Source organism: Somniosus microcephalus, chromosome 11 (genome assembly GCF_052327205.1).
Source record: "Somniosus microcephalus isolate GS21.2 chromosome 11, FLI_Smic_1.0, whole genome shotgun sequence".
Classification (NCBI taxonomy): Eukaryota; Metazoa; Chordata; class Chondrichthyes; order Squaliformes; family Somniosidae; genus Somniosus; species Somniosus microcephalus.
The window spans coordinates 185,280,512-185,296,506 of record NC_140997.1 but is presented as its reverse complement, the minus strand read 5'-3'; the positions used below and the strand labels follow the sequence as shown (position 1 = coordinate 185,296,506).

At 49.4% G+C, this 15,995-nt stretch overlaps 1 protein-coding gene across 1 annotated transcript in view; it reads right to left on the bottom strand.

Moving 5' to 3' along the window:
* Window positions 1-284: 284 nt before the first annotated feature.
* Window positions 285-15,995, bottom strand: part of adamts9 (ADAM metallopeptidase with thrombospondin type 1 motif, 9) — a 360,757-nt gene continuing 345,046 nt past the window's right edge. The window contains exons 39-40 of the mRNA XM_086001493.1: window positions 6,870-6,964; window positions 285-2,585 (exon numbers count right to left, since the gene is read on the bottom strand). Of these exons, the coding sequence (XP_085857619.1) occupies window positions 6,875-6,964 (90 nt within the window). The 3' untranslated portion in view covers window positions 285-2,585; window positions 6,870-6,874. The remainder of the gene's footprint in view (window positions 2,586-6,869; window positions 6,965-15,995) is intronic.

Here is a 15,995-nt window from a genome sequence, read left to right as displayed (position 1 = left end):
GTGTGCTTACCACCCAAAGACGGGGATGAAAATCGCCACTCCAGAATTCATGAGTTTTGTGAATGAAACGTGATTGCATGGGTAGCTTGTTTTGTTTATTCAAAGAAAATGAAAGCAATAGATCTCTGCGGTTGTTTGTGTATTTCAAGCTCAATACTGGGCTGTCGGTTTTCATCACAGATATGCATTAATACTTTTGGAACCTTTTGAAGTAAAGTTTCTATTCCTTTTGGGTAAAGCTAATTAAGATTGCATTTATAAAAACTTCAGACTTCATAACATATAGCAAAATAATTTATTTGTTATAGAGTGAACAATTTTTGAAAGTTACCAGTGCATATTTTAATACTTGTCATAAATACATTTTAACTATGAATAACATCTTTAATAATGTAACATTGGTCTACTATACTGTAGTGCACAGTGTAACACTACTAAATAATGACATCAATTTCTTCTTTGTAGTAACAATGAGTACAACCACTGGAATTCCTAAAAGAATTTAAAACACCTATGATTAATATTCACTTGGCAGATGCTCTGAACTAAATGGCTGAACTGCATACACCTTAAATATTCATACAGGTGCTATAAATCCAAGATTTATTGCATATCATGAAGTTAAAATGCGCCTGTGCATTAAAGTTTAGGCACATAGTGCAAGATTTGCCCTGGATTTGATGCAAAAACTTCAGAAATTCCCTTTCATGTTAAGTAACAGTTGATGCTTGCAAGCAGAGTTTTGGTTTTAGGGAATACATAAAAAAATTGCAAATATGGTGGTTCGAAAAATCAAAACACATCTGTGACATTGCAAATTAATAATAATGTGTAATTTACAATAACAGTAAACGTTTTCTGTAATTTATTTAATTTTTGGTATGAAAAATAAAACTAATCTACTTAGACTGTGAAACTACTATAATTAGGTGAAGTTAGTATATTGATTAAAAATGGTCATCTACCCAACTAATAAACCCAGATAAGTATTTATGTAATATGTCTATAAATTTATATTGATGTTCTTTAGTGGCATTTTGTTTGTCATTGCACAGCATTGCCTTTATGCTGACCGATTCATTTACACTCATGTTAGTAACAATGTTTTTGTTGTTGCATTTTTAACAAAACCAAGCCATAATAAATAGACAGCTTTAGTTTGGCAATTGATTTGATGTACAGTGTTAATAAGCCTAACTTGATGTATAAGCCTTAACAACCCGCAAAAGTGTGTATCTTATGTAGATTTATTGGGAGTATTTTCAAAGTTCAGCTTCAAAGAATCTCAAACTATATATTTCTTCTTGTTACCAAATATATTAGCACAATCGTAAAGTTACCTGTGACTGGATTTACTTCAGCTTATCTTTTTACTTACGATATGCAATGCTGCTTTGAATTATGTAACAGTGTACAGGTTATATAATGCACTTGTTTACACAACAGGGTAGAACACACTGGCAATCTGAGTAAAATAAACAGCATGTTTACAGAATTAATGTATGTTGACCATACTGCCAATAAATCCTAAACCTATACTTGCTTGCACCATGAATAGCACCATAAAGACTCTTATGCCCCTAAAACATCAGTGCAGTTTCTAACATTCCCTTTTTTCTCCAACAACTTAGTAAGATGCTGTATCTCTTATAAAAACAATAAACCATCAGCTAATTCATAAAAAATGTTCTTACATACTGTTTTGTGTGTTTTGTAGCTCTATATTTAACAATTTTATTGCTATTTTAATTAACAAGTGGTATGCTATTTTTGCTTTTAATACCATATCCTTAATATAAGTGGATCAGCCTGTTTATCATTAGTTAAGGTGCATCAAGATGGTAAGAGTATGCAATAAAAGTTGCATACAATTACCAACAGCAGCACATTAATATACAAAACAGGTCACTATTATTATGGAATAAAAAATTCTTATTGTGAGCCCAATTTTTGTCCCTTTATGTCTTACTGACCTTATGGAATCTAGTTCTCCCTATTTAACACTTTGCTACCAGTGTACTCATTTTGGTTAATAAGGCCTAATGAAAGTTAACCAGTGCAATAACATACAGCTGAAAATACCCATATATTTACATATCCTTTACGAAAATTACTTATAATCTGATAACAGTACATATTCATCTGTTTCATGATTAAAAGTGCAGAGGTAAATTCCAAGTTAAAAACACTCACAATATAGCACATAGCACCACCATTTAAAAAAAGGCTTCTCAGCCTGTTTTTGGTTTATCAGATGTGTAGTGATAAGTAAACAATTCAAAAACACAGTGTCAATAAAATGTCCTTATCTTACAAAGCTACATATTACATACTATATGTACAAACAGTGCTTTTCACTGTTGGAGTTGATTTGAAGATAAAACATAGAAGCATCCTTTCACAAAACAATTTAAAGAGAAATAAATATAAACACGGATCATAAATACAATATAATACATCAAAATGTCCAGATTTATCTACAGACATAGAATACAGAGGTATGTATGAGTTTGTCCTTCATCTTGTTCCAGCTTGTCTCATGTAATGTTTCACCTCCTTAATAGTCCACAAACCATGAATACCTACTAAAAAGGACAAATAATCACTCAGTCAAAACCAAATCATTAAGATAAAAAATGCTAGAGCAACATTAGCTAAAATCCTCTGACAAAAAGAGAATTAACAGACCGCACTTTAATTATTAAAATGGTAACCTGAAAAATGTTACCAGAAAATCTGCACTGATATTACAAATACAGCTTTTTACTGCATACTGTAAGGTCTTCAAAATTATCTACAACATAGAGAAACCAATTTAGAAACACTGATGCATATAAAATTGGAAGACCTGGAACACTTATAAAAAAATATGGAAAATATATAGTGCACACAATAGCATGTAAATGTTCACATTTGGTGCAAACTGAACAAAGTTTTTTTTTGATACTTAAGTGGAAAATTAGTATTTCTATATTGGTGGATACAGTTCATAGCGAGTCACTATTTTGATCTAAACATGAAACCTGATGACAAGAAGTTATTTATTAAAGTTTGGTAAGAGTATTAGTTGCAGTAATCCTCATATTTGCAATGAAGATGTTTTCACAAACATTCATTTTTGGGGCAATGACTCAGGATGCCTATAGCTTTAAGAAATCTTCATACTTGCATCATTTACTTCCCCATCTCCAACCTTTTACAACCCCTCTATCTCAGTGCATTTCTAAAAGACAACCTAGTGTCTCTATATTCCCCAGTTCAAGAAAAACAAGAGAAATACTCATTTTTCTTTGAAGTTTACAATCCATTTGCAAAATTGGAAGAATCCATAATTTAGAATTATGTGACTTGTTGAATACTATTTTGTTATTGGGAATGAGAAAAGAGTCCATCACATTGCAAGTGCAATAATGATCCTGTAACATTTCTCAAACAACTAACAAGCTACTTAACTAGTTTAAAGGCTAATTAACAAACAAATTGATCAACTGATTTGCATGTGTAATAAACAATGTGTCCTTATACACTGCTCGTATACAAATGTATAATAGTACAGTTAATGTCAACTCAGTAAATAAATGGGCAAGTGATCTTATTTACTCATAATGTGCCAAATACTGTCTTCACAGAACAAGAAGAATCCAGTTGCCTGTGAGATGAACCTGAAGAGTACCACTTGGCAGATACTCAAAAAAGACATCAGCACAAATACACACACTGCAGAGAATTTGACACTGACATTGTTGAGGAAGAACAAGGTGAATCACAGCACGAGTGTAGCCCCACCACTGATTCCATCCCTTTCTTCTGCTACTGTCTCAGGCTGAACCAAACTGTTTGTAACCTTGCTGCCCTATTTAGCTCCAAGCTGAAGTTCTGACCTCATAACCTCTTCACAAAGACCACCTACATCCACCTCCGTAATGTTGCCTGCCTCCATCCTTACCTCAACCCATCTGCTGCTGAAACTCTCATCCATGCCTGTGCCATCTCCAGACTCAATTATTCCAACACTGTCCTGGCCAACCTCTCATCCTCCACCCTCTGCAAACTTCAGCTCATCTAATGGTCTACTGCCCATAACCAATCATGTGCCAAGCCTTGCTCACCCATCACCCCTATCCACACTGGCTTTGCCCGTCCCCATCTCTGTAAGCTCCTCCATCCCTACAACCCTCCCTCTGAACTCACTGTTCTTCTGACTCTGACCTCTTGTAGATTTACTCCCCCCTCCATCCTCCCCTTCGCCCCACAATTGAACATACGCCATATTCCTTCTTTAAGTCCCTCTTTATGCCTGACAATTAAAGTTTGAAGCCATCAAACCATCATTAGGCACAACTTGATTAAGAAAATGAAATCGTGGAATATTTTCAATTTCTTTAGTGTGAATCATTCTGATTCTATAAATATGCATTCAAAGGTACAGAAAATACACTGTAGGTCTCAGTGAAGAGAAATTTAAAACATTTGTATTAAAACAGCAGAAATATGACTTTGGGTCCTGTTACGCCTAAAAGTTTAGGCATAAATTTACAGCCTGTTGAGAATTGCTGTAAATTCAGGAACTTTGGCCGGGATTTTTAAGTCAGGCTGGCTTCCAGTTAGGTGGGGAATGCTGGACAGAATGCCACAGCCAACAGGTAGGTGTGGGGTCCGGGGTGGGTCTGATCCCCGACCCCGTGCGGGGGTGGGGGTAGTGTTTGTATTTGGCGGGTTGATGGTGCGGGGCCGGGAGGAAGCACTCCTGCTTTTCCCGGCCCACAAGGATTGCTCCATGAGGCTGTGCTCCCCTCGCTGCAGCTACTGGGTATCCTAAGGCCCAGGATCCCCAGCCGGCTGCAGTAAAACCTGCACAGCAAGTTAAATCAGAGGCTCCAGGGCCTCCTTATCATATTTAAAATGTCAAGCCACCTCCTGGCAGCGGGTTGGCTACCCGCCCCCCGTCCCGCCCGAGTAAAAGCTGAAAGTGGGTGTGTTGGAGGTGGGTTGGGGTCGGGATTTAGATTTTTAATACTTTAACTTCCCTCCTGCCCCCAGCCCACCTGTTTTTTCATGTTAAAATTCCCCCCTCTGTGTCAGCTGCACTTTTGCATAGGGCGGAGCTATGTTAATGAGTGGCAGAGGGTTTCAGTGGAGGTTTTGTAGAATCGGCGTAAAAGATCACGGAAATTCGGGCATAGTGCAAAACCTGACGCAAGTCACTTACACCATAATTTCCTTGTTCTTTTATAATGAACATTGGCATTTCAGCGCTCTTACGATATTATTTTAGTTCAAGTTTTTAGGAAATTCCATCACACCCCTTTGCCTCTCCAACTCCCTCTCCTGCTTTGAGACTCCAAAACCCACATCATTGTCAAGCCTTTGGTAGCCCCTTCTAATATGTCCTTTTTTGGCTCAGCATCCCTATTTTTGATCACTCCTCTGTGAAGCACCTTGGGATGTTATTCAATGTTAAAGGTACTATATAAATGCAAATGATTGTTGTGGTTGTTGTTGAAAGGTAGGGGTTGCAGTTGAGGGGCCAGTTGGTGTAGGATGGAGGGACAATATGTATATATGTGCTTATTGTTTGCTTCTACTGTGCTTCCCTTTAGTGCAAGTACAAAACAAAAGTCCTTTAAACATATTCTGTGTATTGCCTTGGTGCTATGTCATTGGCAGGAGTATATTAAGTGGCTGGCTGCTGTGTGTCCATAATAGGCTCTTGGGTTTGAGGTGACCCTTCCCCACAACCCACCCAGCAGCTGGATCTTTCTGAAAATGTGGGGTTGGCCTGGTCCTTTACGCTTTCTGGCACATGTGTAGGCATCGGAGTGGGATGGGAAGAGGATCCAGATGTGTTGCAGTCCTGAGACACAACATCGTCATTCATGGCTATTCCAGCCATGCCCCTGCTGCTGGGTACTGCCTGATCATGACCACTAATTCACACGACAGCAGACCTGATGGTACTAATGAGGCAATGAAGTCTGACAACTAACTATCCTCTGCATGTACAGTATCACATGACCTAGCATTGCTCTGAGGTCTTATGGGGGACACACAACTATACCTTTGGAAATTTGCTATTTCAGATTGCTGAAATAGTCCAGGGTCCCAAAATTCCTGAGCCTTTGAAGGAACAAGGATGCAAGTCGGGTGGGAGGTGGCAGAATTTGGGGTGAAACCTGGCTTGGCTGGGTCACCACCCTCTTTTATTTTCTGAAAATCTGATGAGAGGAGGCAAGAAGACCCCCCCCCACCCCACTCTGCGATTATTCAAAGAAGCAGGACTGATAGGATAACACCACACCCTGCCAGAAATCTCAACAGCTATGCTTTTCATGCAGTTAAGTTAAAAGTATACCTGCAGGAAGCAGACATATTTACTACATAAATGTGACAGTGGGGACCTAATCCTGGTCTCCGAGGGACAATCAAAATTATTTGCACAGCAATTGGCTGTCCTTAGGAAAGCAGTTTGAGATAAATTCTTAGCTCCTTTTTAAAAAAGATTTACTCTTCAGCTGCTTCTTTTATGCTGATGACCCTGTCCCTGGGATTTGGGACAAAGACAATGTCGAGCCACACTGGCCTGCTGTACTTCTGGTGGTGGAGTAGAGCTCAAGGAATTTCAGCTTCCTAAAGAAAAGGACTTGGGCCGATATTTCACAAGCAACATTTCCCTCTATGATGCTTCTTTATTGGCTTTCTTATTGCTGTAGCTCTTAGAGAAGGAAAAATTATGAGATATTGACATTAATGGCATGAAGCATTTATGTTTTAGGCTACAGTTATATTACATTAGTGGTCTGAGTTGTGGAATGTGAAGCAAGACTATAGTTACATTGTAAATTTGAGAAAATACTTAAAAAATTAAATACCTGAGCTAAAGCAATTGTACATGTAGTCCTGTTCCGGAATATGGGATGCACTTGCCACAATAACCTCCACATTTCCCAGTCACTTTGGCGCCATTCTGTGGATGGAATAGGATTTACATCACTGTACCTGATGAACAAAAAATCCACTAATGTCTAAAGAAGTTAATAAAGCTGTTTAAATTCACAGTATGAAAAAGCTTACCAATGCGACTCTTTGCTTTAACACATACTGATAATACTGTTTTTAATAATGCTTGGCAGGCAACTTTATCTGTAATAGACCTAATATATATACCCACAGAAGCACATGTCTGTCTGTCTCTATGTAAGATACAACATAAAATGACCTTGTAACATCCTTCCACCACTCATTTGATGAATACTGCGCCTTTGTTTTGTGCCTACTGACAAGAACATGAATTCATTCACACAAGAACACAATAATTTAGGAATGTGAACAAAGATAATAATGAAGAACCCATTTTTAGAAAGTATCCCTGATCTGACCTTAAGAACATGGGAATGAGACAAGAGCCAGGACCTTTCAAACCTTACAGCTCAGTTTGCCATTTAAACTCTTTTTCATCTGCTTTATCTCCCCAAACCCCCACCACATCAAACAATATCTCTATTTCTTGCAGAATCAGAAATTTCTCCAGTTCTATTGAGTCAGTTTTCCTGTGCAGAAGTTGCTCCTTCAGTTCCTTTTGGCATATGCTTTTGAAATTATAATGACTTTCCTATTACAGATTTGCAGAGAGATCGGGGGCAAAATTGGTCTCGGAAGCGCCTGTTTTTTTGGCCATTATGAGTCCCCTTAGGGTTCAAAAGTGGCATGGCGCACGCACACTTCTGATGCAAAGTGCACCATCTTGGTAAAGGGGTTAGCGCACACGTACTTAACGTCTGCTGGAAGTATGCAGAGCAGACAGATCATGATGTCAATCAGCGTGCAAGGCTGATTTGACACCAGCACTGCCATTTTGGAGTTCCACGTTTCAGCTGACGCCCTCTCTTAACCTCGCACAGCTGAACATGCATTCAGCAGCATGAAGGCTCCCCCTAACAGTACTATTTAAAGGGATCATCAACTACTTACAGGTTAGTTCCTGGTTTATTTCTTCTGGCTGTTGCTACAATGTTACACCTTTTTGGTGCTTTCCATAATAGTTTCGAGTTTCAAAAGTCTACAGGGAGTGGTGCTGCAGGTGCTGAAGTACTTTTTGCTGACTTCAAGGCTTCTGCACAAAACAGTTGCTCCCAGACATGGGTGCACTAGTAGACCTTCCTCCTGGAATCGAGCATGACTAGGAGAATGAGCAGAGGCCACGCAGAGCAGGACAAGTTGCTGGAAGAGGGAGGAGGGAGAAAAGGCCTCTCAGCACGAGGCCATATCAGCCCAGGGTGTTCAGCGAGCAATTTTCCTAGCTGAACTTCAGTGACGATCAACGTTTGAGACGTCTATGCTTCACTAAGGAGGTCGTTACTGAAATCTGCAGCCAGAACTCCAACCTCAGAGCAGGCCAAGGATGCAATGTCAGTGGCTGTGAAGGTGACCGTGGTGATGAACTTTTATGCGTCTGGCTCCTTCCAGGCTGGTGCTGGAGATATTAGCAACATCTCGCAGTTTGCAGTGCACTGCTGCATAAGGGAGGTCACTGAGAGGCTCTCTATTCAAAGAGCGATACCTTAATTTCATCCCATCTTGCCAGAAAGGAGCAGGTGGAGTGAGCATGAGGGTTTGCAAGGATTGCAGGCTCACGAATGGTGCAGGGTTCCATTGACTGTACTCATATTGCTTTGCACACGCCTCATGTCAAATCTGCCATGTACTGGAACCGAAAGGGATTCCACTACCTCAACGTGTGACTATAGGCAGCGCATCATGCAGGTCAATGCCTGGTATCCTGACAGCAGTCATGATGCGTTCATTCTGCGCTAGTCCATTGTGCCAGCTGTATTTCAGCCACCATGTCAAACCAAAGTGTGGCTACTGGGCAACAAGGGCTATCCGTTGACAGCATGGCTCATGACTCTGGTTCGCAACCCACGCACACGTGCGTGGCATGCATACAATGAGAGCCATGCTGCCACAAGAAACCTGATTAAGCAGACCATTGGTGTGCTGAAGCAATGATTCCATTGCCTGGACCGCTCTGGAGGAGCCCTGCAGTACTTGGCTGAGCAGGTCGCAAGAATTGTGGTGGTATGCTGCATGCTACACAACCTTGCCATCATGAGGGAACAGCCCTTGTCACCACCTATCAGGCGAGAAGCTGAGGAGCAGGAACACGAGGAGGCAGAAGAGGGAGGCTGCAACCTAGACAGCCCCTTTCCACCCGGGCTCTACGCGAAGTACGATACCAGTAACCTCAACCCCAATTCCCCATTCATCAACAGTTCCACACTCCTTACCTTCCCTGTCACTGACCATCACATCGTCCTCTTGGCCACAATACAAAAATAAAAGCCAACACAAAATACACATTCCAAACCAAATTTATAAATCAAATCATGCCATATTGCATACAAAATTAAACTAATCACCCTTGTGCATTCCCTTAGTGCCTGCCTTCCGTGTGTCTTTGCCTGTTCTCGTGCTCCTATGAAGTGCTACCCCAGTGGCTGTAGCATGGCTGGTGGAAGGCTGCTGACTTACAGTGGAGGAGACTGCAGATAACCTTGGAGGACGACCTCGAGCAGCTCTGGGCCTAGAAGACCTGGCTTCAGACTGCACCATCTTGGCATGGGTGGCCGCAGTCGGGGCTGACTGGCTGACAGGCAACAACAAGGGCAGTGACGGAGTGACACGGGTGCAAGCATGAATGCTGTCATCCTGAGAGAGGACAGCAGGGTCGTGCTCGATGGAGCCATTGCCACTCCCACGGGGCAGCGCATCAGCAATCCTAGTAATCTGTGGAAGGTCAGATTGCTGGACTTCTGTGACACCCTGGAAGCCCCTTTGAACGCTGGTATCCAGAGCCATGATGGCAGCAGTCTGTACTTCCACTGCAGCACTCAGACGTGGGTGGCTGCTGCTTGTGCTGCGATGGAAGCTGAGACATCGGTTGGTTCCACAAGTGTGTTGATGAAGTTGGCCACCATTTCCATGCTGGAAAGGATTGGCTCCAAGCTCTGCGCAATGCAGGCTTTCTGGCAGGCTTCCTAATGCACCAAGCATTTTGTTGTGTACTGCCATCAACCTTCTGTAGCCTGGCCCATCGAAGTGCTCATCTGAGTCCTCTGCGCCAGAATTCGTGTGCGACCTAGCCCTCCAGCGAGCTGGCACCTGTGCTATCCTTGCCCCCTGCCCTGGCCACAGCACACTTGTGTCCGGTGTCTCACCACGTGCAGATCCTACCTCTATACTATCCTCTAAGAAACGCGCAGTGTCAGTATCTGAGCTGGTGGGTGCGAGTGTCAAATCGAGTGACGGTGTCTCTTCATCATCACTGTCTTCTTAGTCTTCCAGCACTGCCTGGGCCGGTTGCAGGGAGTGGGAGAGGAGGGTAGGGGTGGGCAGTTTTAGAATGGGTTTTCCTCAGGTCCTGCTGAATTTCACGGCAGGATCTGATTACCATTTTTGGACTTCATTTCCAGGCCGCAGCCAGCCAGATTTAGAGGCTGGCTGGCTGTCAGGCGGGTAGGTCTTCGGCACCAGGCTGCAGCCGGGGAGCGGAGAGGAGCAAGGAAGAGCCAGGGAGGGGGGGAACACATCGATGGGGGGCCAGGAGAGATCGGGGGTCGGGAGTGGGGGACATCAATGGGGCGGGGGCGCAGCGAGATCGGGGGGAGGAGGGGAGAAGATCACAGTGATTGTGAACACCAGGGGTTGCAGAATTACCATGGGGTACCTCGCTGGTCACAGCTGTCAGCCACTGCTTCTTGCTTCATATTATCTATCTAACACTATATTCAATTGATAGATTCCTCTTTAATCTTGTGGGGTTTCATGTAGACTACTTTTCTTGTGAGGGGTATTATGAAATGATTTCTGGAAATCAATCCTCATTATCTGGTAGTCTTTTTACATTCACAAAAAATGTAAATGATATAATGGCACAATATATGAACATAAGAAATAGGAACAGGAATAGGCCACTTGGCTCCTCGAGCCTGCTCCGCCATTCAATAAGATCATGGCTGATCTCAGGCTCAAAGCCACTTCCCAGCCCGCTCCCCATAACCCTTCACTCCCTTATCTTGCAAAAATTTGTCTATCTCCACTTTAATGTATTTAATGACCCAGCCTCCACAGCTCTCTGGGTCAGAGAATTCCACAAATTTACGACTCTCTGAGAGAAGAAGTTCCTCCTCATCTCAGTTCTAAAAGGGCGACCCTTTATTCTGAGACTGTGCCCCTGAGTTCTAGATTTCCCCATGAGGGGAAACATCCTCTCTGCATCTACCCTGTCGAGCCCCCTCAGTATCTCTATATATATAAGACCTCTTCTGTCTGTCTGTCTGTCCGTCCGTTCTCTATACGTTTGAAAGTTATAGAGCGTACCGACGCGCGCGTCACGTCAAAAGAAAGCTTACGATTACAGACCGGTCATAGGCGTATTTACGTTTCGGCCGGACAAAGATCGCGCCCGTGGTATCCAAAAAACGTTCAACATTCCACTCATTAGCATCTCATTAGCGACCGTGTGACATCGAGGTCGACCAATCGTATGGCGGGTTCCTGGCGTGTGCCATCCTACAGTTGAGTGTTGAGTGACTTGATGATTGACCAATCCTATGCTTCGGTGACCTGACGGTCGACCAATCGGTGCATGTGTGGGCGGGCCTTATTGTTCTGAACCGAGGTGAGTGGCCGCCATCTTGATTTTTCACGATTTTTTCCCCCACACTTTCTGTGTGTTAGGGAACAAAGGTAAATACTTGAATTATGTGTTAGGGAATTAAATAACAATTTATTTGAGTTTTAAATTGTGTTTAGCAACCGCCCCCCTCCTCCTCACCCTCACGCAGGGGGGACTCGGGGCTGCTCTCCAGGCCCGCTGCAGGCAGGCCTGAAGCTCAAAAAATTTCTCTCTCTCTCCTTCTCCTCTTCCCTCTCTCTCCTTCTCCTCTTCCCTCTCTCTCCTTCTCCTCTTCCCTCTCTCTCCTCTCCCCTCTTCCCTCTCTCTCTCTCTACTTCCCCCTCTCAGGTTTGACGGTGTCGGGGCCGGAGCGCGGGCGGGCCGCCCGAAGTGAGCCGCTCGCTAACGGCCGCCGGCTTTCCCTGCCTGCTCCCCACGGGCAGCCTCGCGCCGCTGGCACTGACCGCGCCTGCGCCGCCCGCCCGCCCGCGACAGCCCGCTCTCCCGCTCCGGCCGCCGCTCAGCTCAAGGGGGGGGGGGGGGAGTGTGAGGGAGAGGGGGGAGGGAGGGGGGGGAGAAGAGTGTGAGGGAGAGGGGGGGGAGAGTGTGAGGGAGAGGGGGGGGAGAGTGTGAGGGAGAGGGGGGGGAGTGTGTGAGGGAGAGGGGGGGAGTGTGTGAGGGAGGGGGGGGAGAGTGGGGGAGTGTGAGGGAGAGGGGGGTCCCCGATCTCAATCGGACACGGGAGTCTGCCAACCGGGTCCAAAGGCCCGCCTTGTTCACCAGCAGGAACCTCGGCCTCCCGTTGTCGGACTGACTCCGTTCTGCTACCGAGGTGAGTCCGGTCGGGCCTGAGGGGGGGGGGGGGAGTGTGAGGGAGAGGGGGGGGAGTGTGAGGGAGAGGGGGGGAGTGTCAGGGAGAGGGGGGAGTGTGAGGGAGGGGGGGAGTGTGAGGGAGAGGGGGGGGAGTGTGAGGGAGAGGGGGGGAGTGTGAGGGAGAGGGGGAGGAGTGTGAGGGAGAAGGGGGGGAGTGTGAGGGAGAGGAGGGGGGGAGTGTGAGGGAGAGGAGGGGGGAGTGTGAGGGAGGGGGGGAGTGTGAGGGAGAGGGGGGGAGTGTGAGGGAGAAGGGGGGGAGTGTGAGGGATAGGGGGGGAGTGTGCGGGAGACGGGGGAGTGTGAGTGAGAGGGGGTGGGAGTGTGATGGAGAGGGGGGGTGTGAGGGAGGGGGGAGTATGAGGGAGAGGAGGGGGGGAGTGTGAGAGAGAGGAGGGGGGAGTGTGAGGGAGAGGGGGGGAGTGTGAGGGAGAGGGGGGGAGTGTGAGGGAGAGGGGGGGGAGTGTGAGGGAGAGGAGGGGGGGGAGTGTGAGGGGGGGAGTGTGAGGGAGACGGGGGGGGAGTGTGAGGGAGAGGAGGGGGGAGTGTGAGGGAGAGGAGGGGGGGAGTGTGAGGGAGAGGGGGGGAGTGTGAGGGAGAGGGGGAGGGATTGTGTGGGGGGGGGAGTGTGAGGGAGAGGAGGGGGGGGAAGTGAGAGGGAGAGGGGGGTCCCCGATCTCAATCGGACACGGGAGTCTGCCAACCGGGTCCAAAGGCCCGCCTTGTTCACCAGCAGGAACCTCGGCCTCCCGTTGTCGGACTGACTCCGTTCTGCTACCGAGGTGAGTCCGGTCGGGCCTGAGGGGGGGGGAGGTGTGAGGGAGAGGGGGGGGGAGGTGTGAGGGAGAGGGGGGGAGTGTGAGGGAGAGGGGGGGGGAGTGTGAGGGAGAGGGGGGGAGTGCGAGGGAGAGGGGGGGGGAGTGTGTGAGGGAGAGGGGGGGAGTGTGTGAGGGAGAGGGGGGGAGTGTGTGAGGGAGGGGGGGGAGAGTGGGGGAGTGTGAGGGAGAGGGGGGTCCCCGATCTCAATCGGACACGTGAGTCTGCCAACCGGGTCCAAAGGCCCGCCTTGTTCACCAGCAGGAACCTCGGCCTCCCGTTGTCGGACTGACTCCGTTCTGCTACCGAGGTGAGTCCGGTCGGGCCTGAGGGGGGGGGGGGGAGTGTGAGGGAGAGGGGGGGGGGTGAGGGAGAGGGGGGGGGAGTGTCAGGGAGAGGGGGGGAGTGTCAGGGAGAGGGGGGAGTGTGAGGGAGAGGGGGGGGAGTGTGAGGAGAGGGGGGAAGTGTGAGGGAGAGGGGGAGTGTGAGGGAGAGGGGGGGAGTGTGAGGGAGAGGGGGAGGAGTGTGAGGGAGAGGGGGGGGAGTGTGAGGGAGAGGAGGGGGGAGTGTGAGGGAGAGGAGGGGGGAGTGTGAGGGAGAGGAGGGGGGAGTGTGAGGGAGAGGAGGGGGGAGTGTGAGGGAGAGGAGGGGGGAGTGTGAGGGAGAGGAGGGGGGAGTGTGAGGGAGAGGAGGGGGGAGTGTGAGGGAGGGGGGGAGGGAGAGGGGGGGAGTGTGAGGGAGAAGGGGGGGAGTGTGAGGGAGAAGGGGAGTGTGAGGGATGGGGGGGAGTGTGAGGGAGACGGGGGAGTGTGAGTGAGAGGGGGTGGGAGTGTGATGGAGAGGGGGGGTGTGAGGGAGGGGGGAGTATGAGGGAGAGGAGGGGGGAGTGTGAGGGAGAGGAGGGGGGAGTGTGAGGGAGTGGGGGGGAGTGTGAGGGAGAGGGGGGGAGTGTGAGGGAGAGGAGGGGGGAGTGTGAGGGGGGGAGTGTGAGGGAGACGGGGGGGAGTGTGAGGGAGAGGAGGGGGGAGTGTGAGGGAGAGGAGGGGGGAGTGTGAGGGAGAGGAGGGGGGAGTGTGAGGGAGAGGAGGGGGGGGAGTGTGAGGGAGAGGGGGGGAGTGTGAGGAGAGGGGGAGGGATTGTGTGGGGGGGGGGGAGTGTGAGGGAGAGGAGGGGGGGGAAGTGAGAGGGAGAGGGGGGTCCCCGATCTCAATCGGACACGGGAGTCTGCCAACCGGGTCCAAAGGCCCGCCTTGTTCACCAGCAGGAACCTCGGCCTCCCGTTGTCGGACTGACTCCGTTCTGCTACCGAGGTGAGTCCGGTCGGGCCTGAGGGGGGGGGGGGGGGGAGTGTGAGGGAGAGGGGGGGGGGGGGGAGTGTGAGGGAGAGGGGGGGGGAGTGTGAGGGAGAGGGGGGGGAGTGTGAGGGAGAGGGGGGGAGTGTGAGGGAGAGGGAGGGAGAGGGGGGGAGTGAGGGGGGAGAGGAGTGTGAGGGAGAGCGGGGGGGAGTGTGAGGGAGAGCGGGGGGGAGTGTGAGGGAGAGGGGGGAGTGTGAGGGAGAGGGAGTGGGGTGAGGGAGAGGGGGTAGTGTGAGGGGGGGGGAGTGTGAGGGAGAGGGGGGGAGTGTGAGGGAGGGGGGGAGTGAGGGAGGGGGGGAGTGTGAGGGAGAGGGGGGAGTGTGAGGGAGGAGTGTGAGGGAGGGGGGGAGTGTGAGGGAGAGGGGGGGAGTGTGAGGGAGAGGGGGGGAGTGTGAGGGAGAGGGGGGGAGGTGTGAGGGAGGGGGGAGGTGTGAGGGAGAGGGGGGAGGTGTGAGGGAGGGGGGAGGTGTGAGGGAGGGGGGGAGGTGTGAGGGAGGGGGGGAGGTGTGAGGGAGGGGGGGAGGTGTGAGGGAGGGGGGAGGTGTGAGGGAGGGGGGAGGTGTGAGGGAGAGGGGGGCGGTGTGAGGGAGAGGGGGGGAGTGTGAGGGAGAGGGGGGGAGTGTGAGGGGGGAGTGTGAGGGAGAGGGGGGAGTGTGAGGGAGTGGGGTGAGGGAGAGGGGGGGGGGGAGTGTGAGGGAGTGGGGTGAGGGAGAGGGGGGGAGTGTGAGGGAGGGGGGGAGTGTGAGGGAGAGGGGGGAGTGTGAGGGAGAGGGGGGGAGTGTGAGGAGAGGAGGGGGGGGAGTGTGAGGGGGGGAGTGTGAGGGAGACGGGGGGGGAGTGTGAGGGAGAGGGGGGGGAGTGAGGGAGAGGGGGGGAGTGTGAGGGAGAGGGGGGGAGTGTGAGGGAGAGGGAGGGAGAGGGGGGGAGTGAGGGGGGAGAGGAGTGTGAGGGAGAGCGGGGGGGAGTGTGAGGGAGAGCGGGGGGGAGTGTGAGGGAGAGGGGGGAGTGTGAGGGAGAGGGAGTGGGGTGAGGGAGAGGGGGTAGTGTGAGGGGGGGGGAGTGTGAGGGAGAGGGGGGGAGTGTGAGGGAGGGGGGGGAGTGAGGGAGGGGGGGAGTGTGAGGGAGAGGGGGGAGTGTGAGGGAGGAGTGTGAGGGAGGGGGGGAGTGTGAGGGAGAGGGGGGGAGTGTGAGGGAGAGGGGGGGAGTGTGAGGGAGAGGGGGGGAGGTGTGAGGGAGGGGGGAGGTGTGAGGGAGAGGGGGGGGAGGTGTGAGGGAGGGGG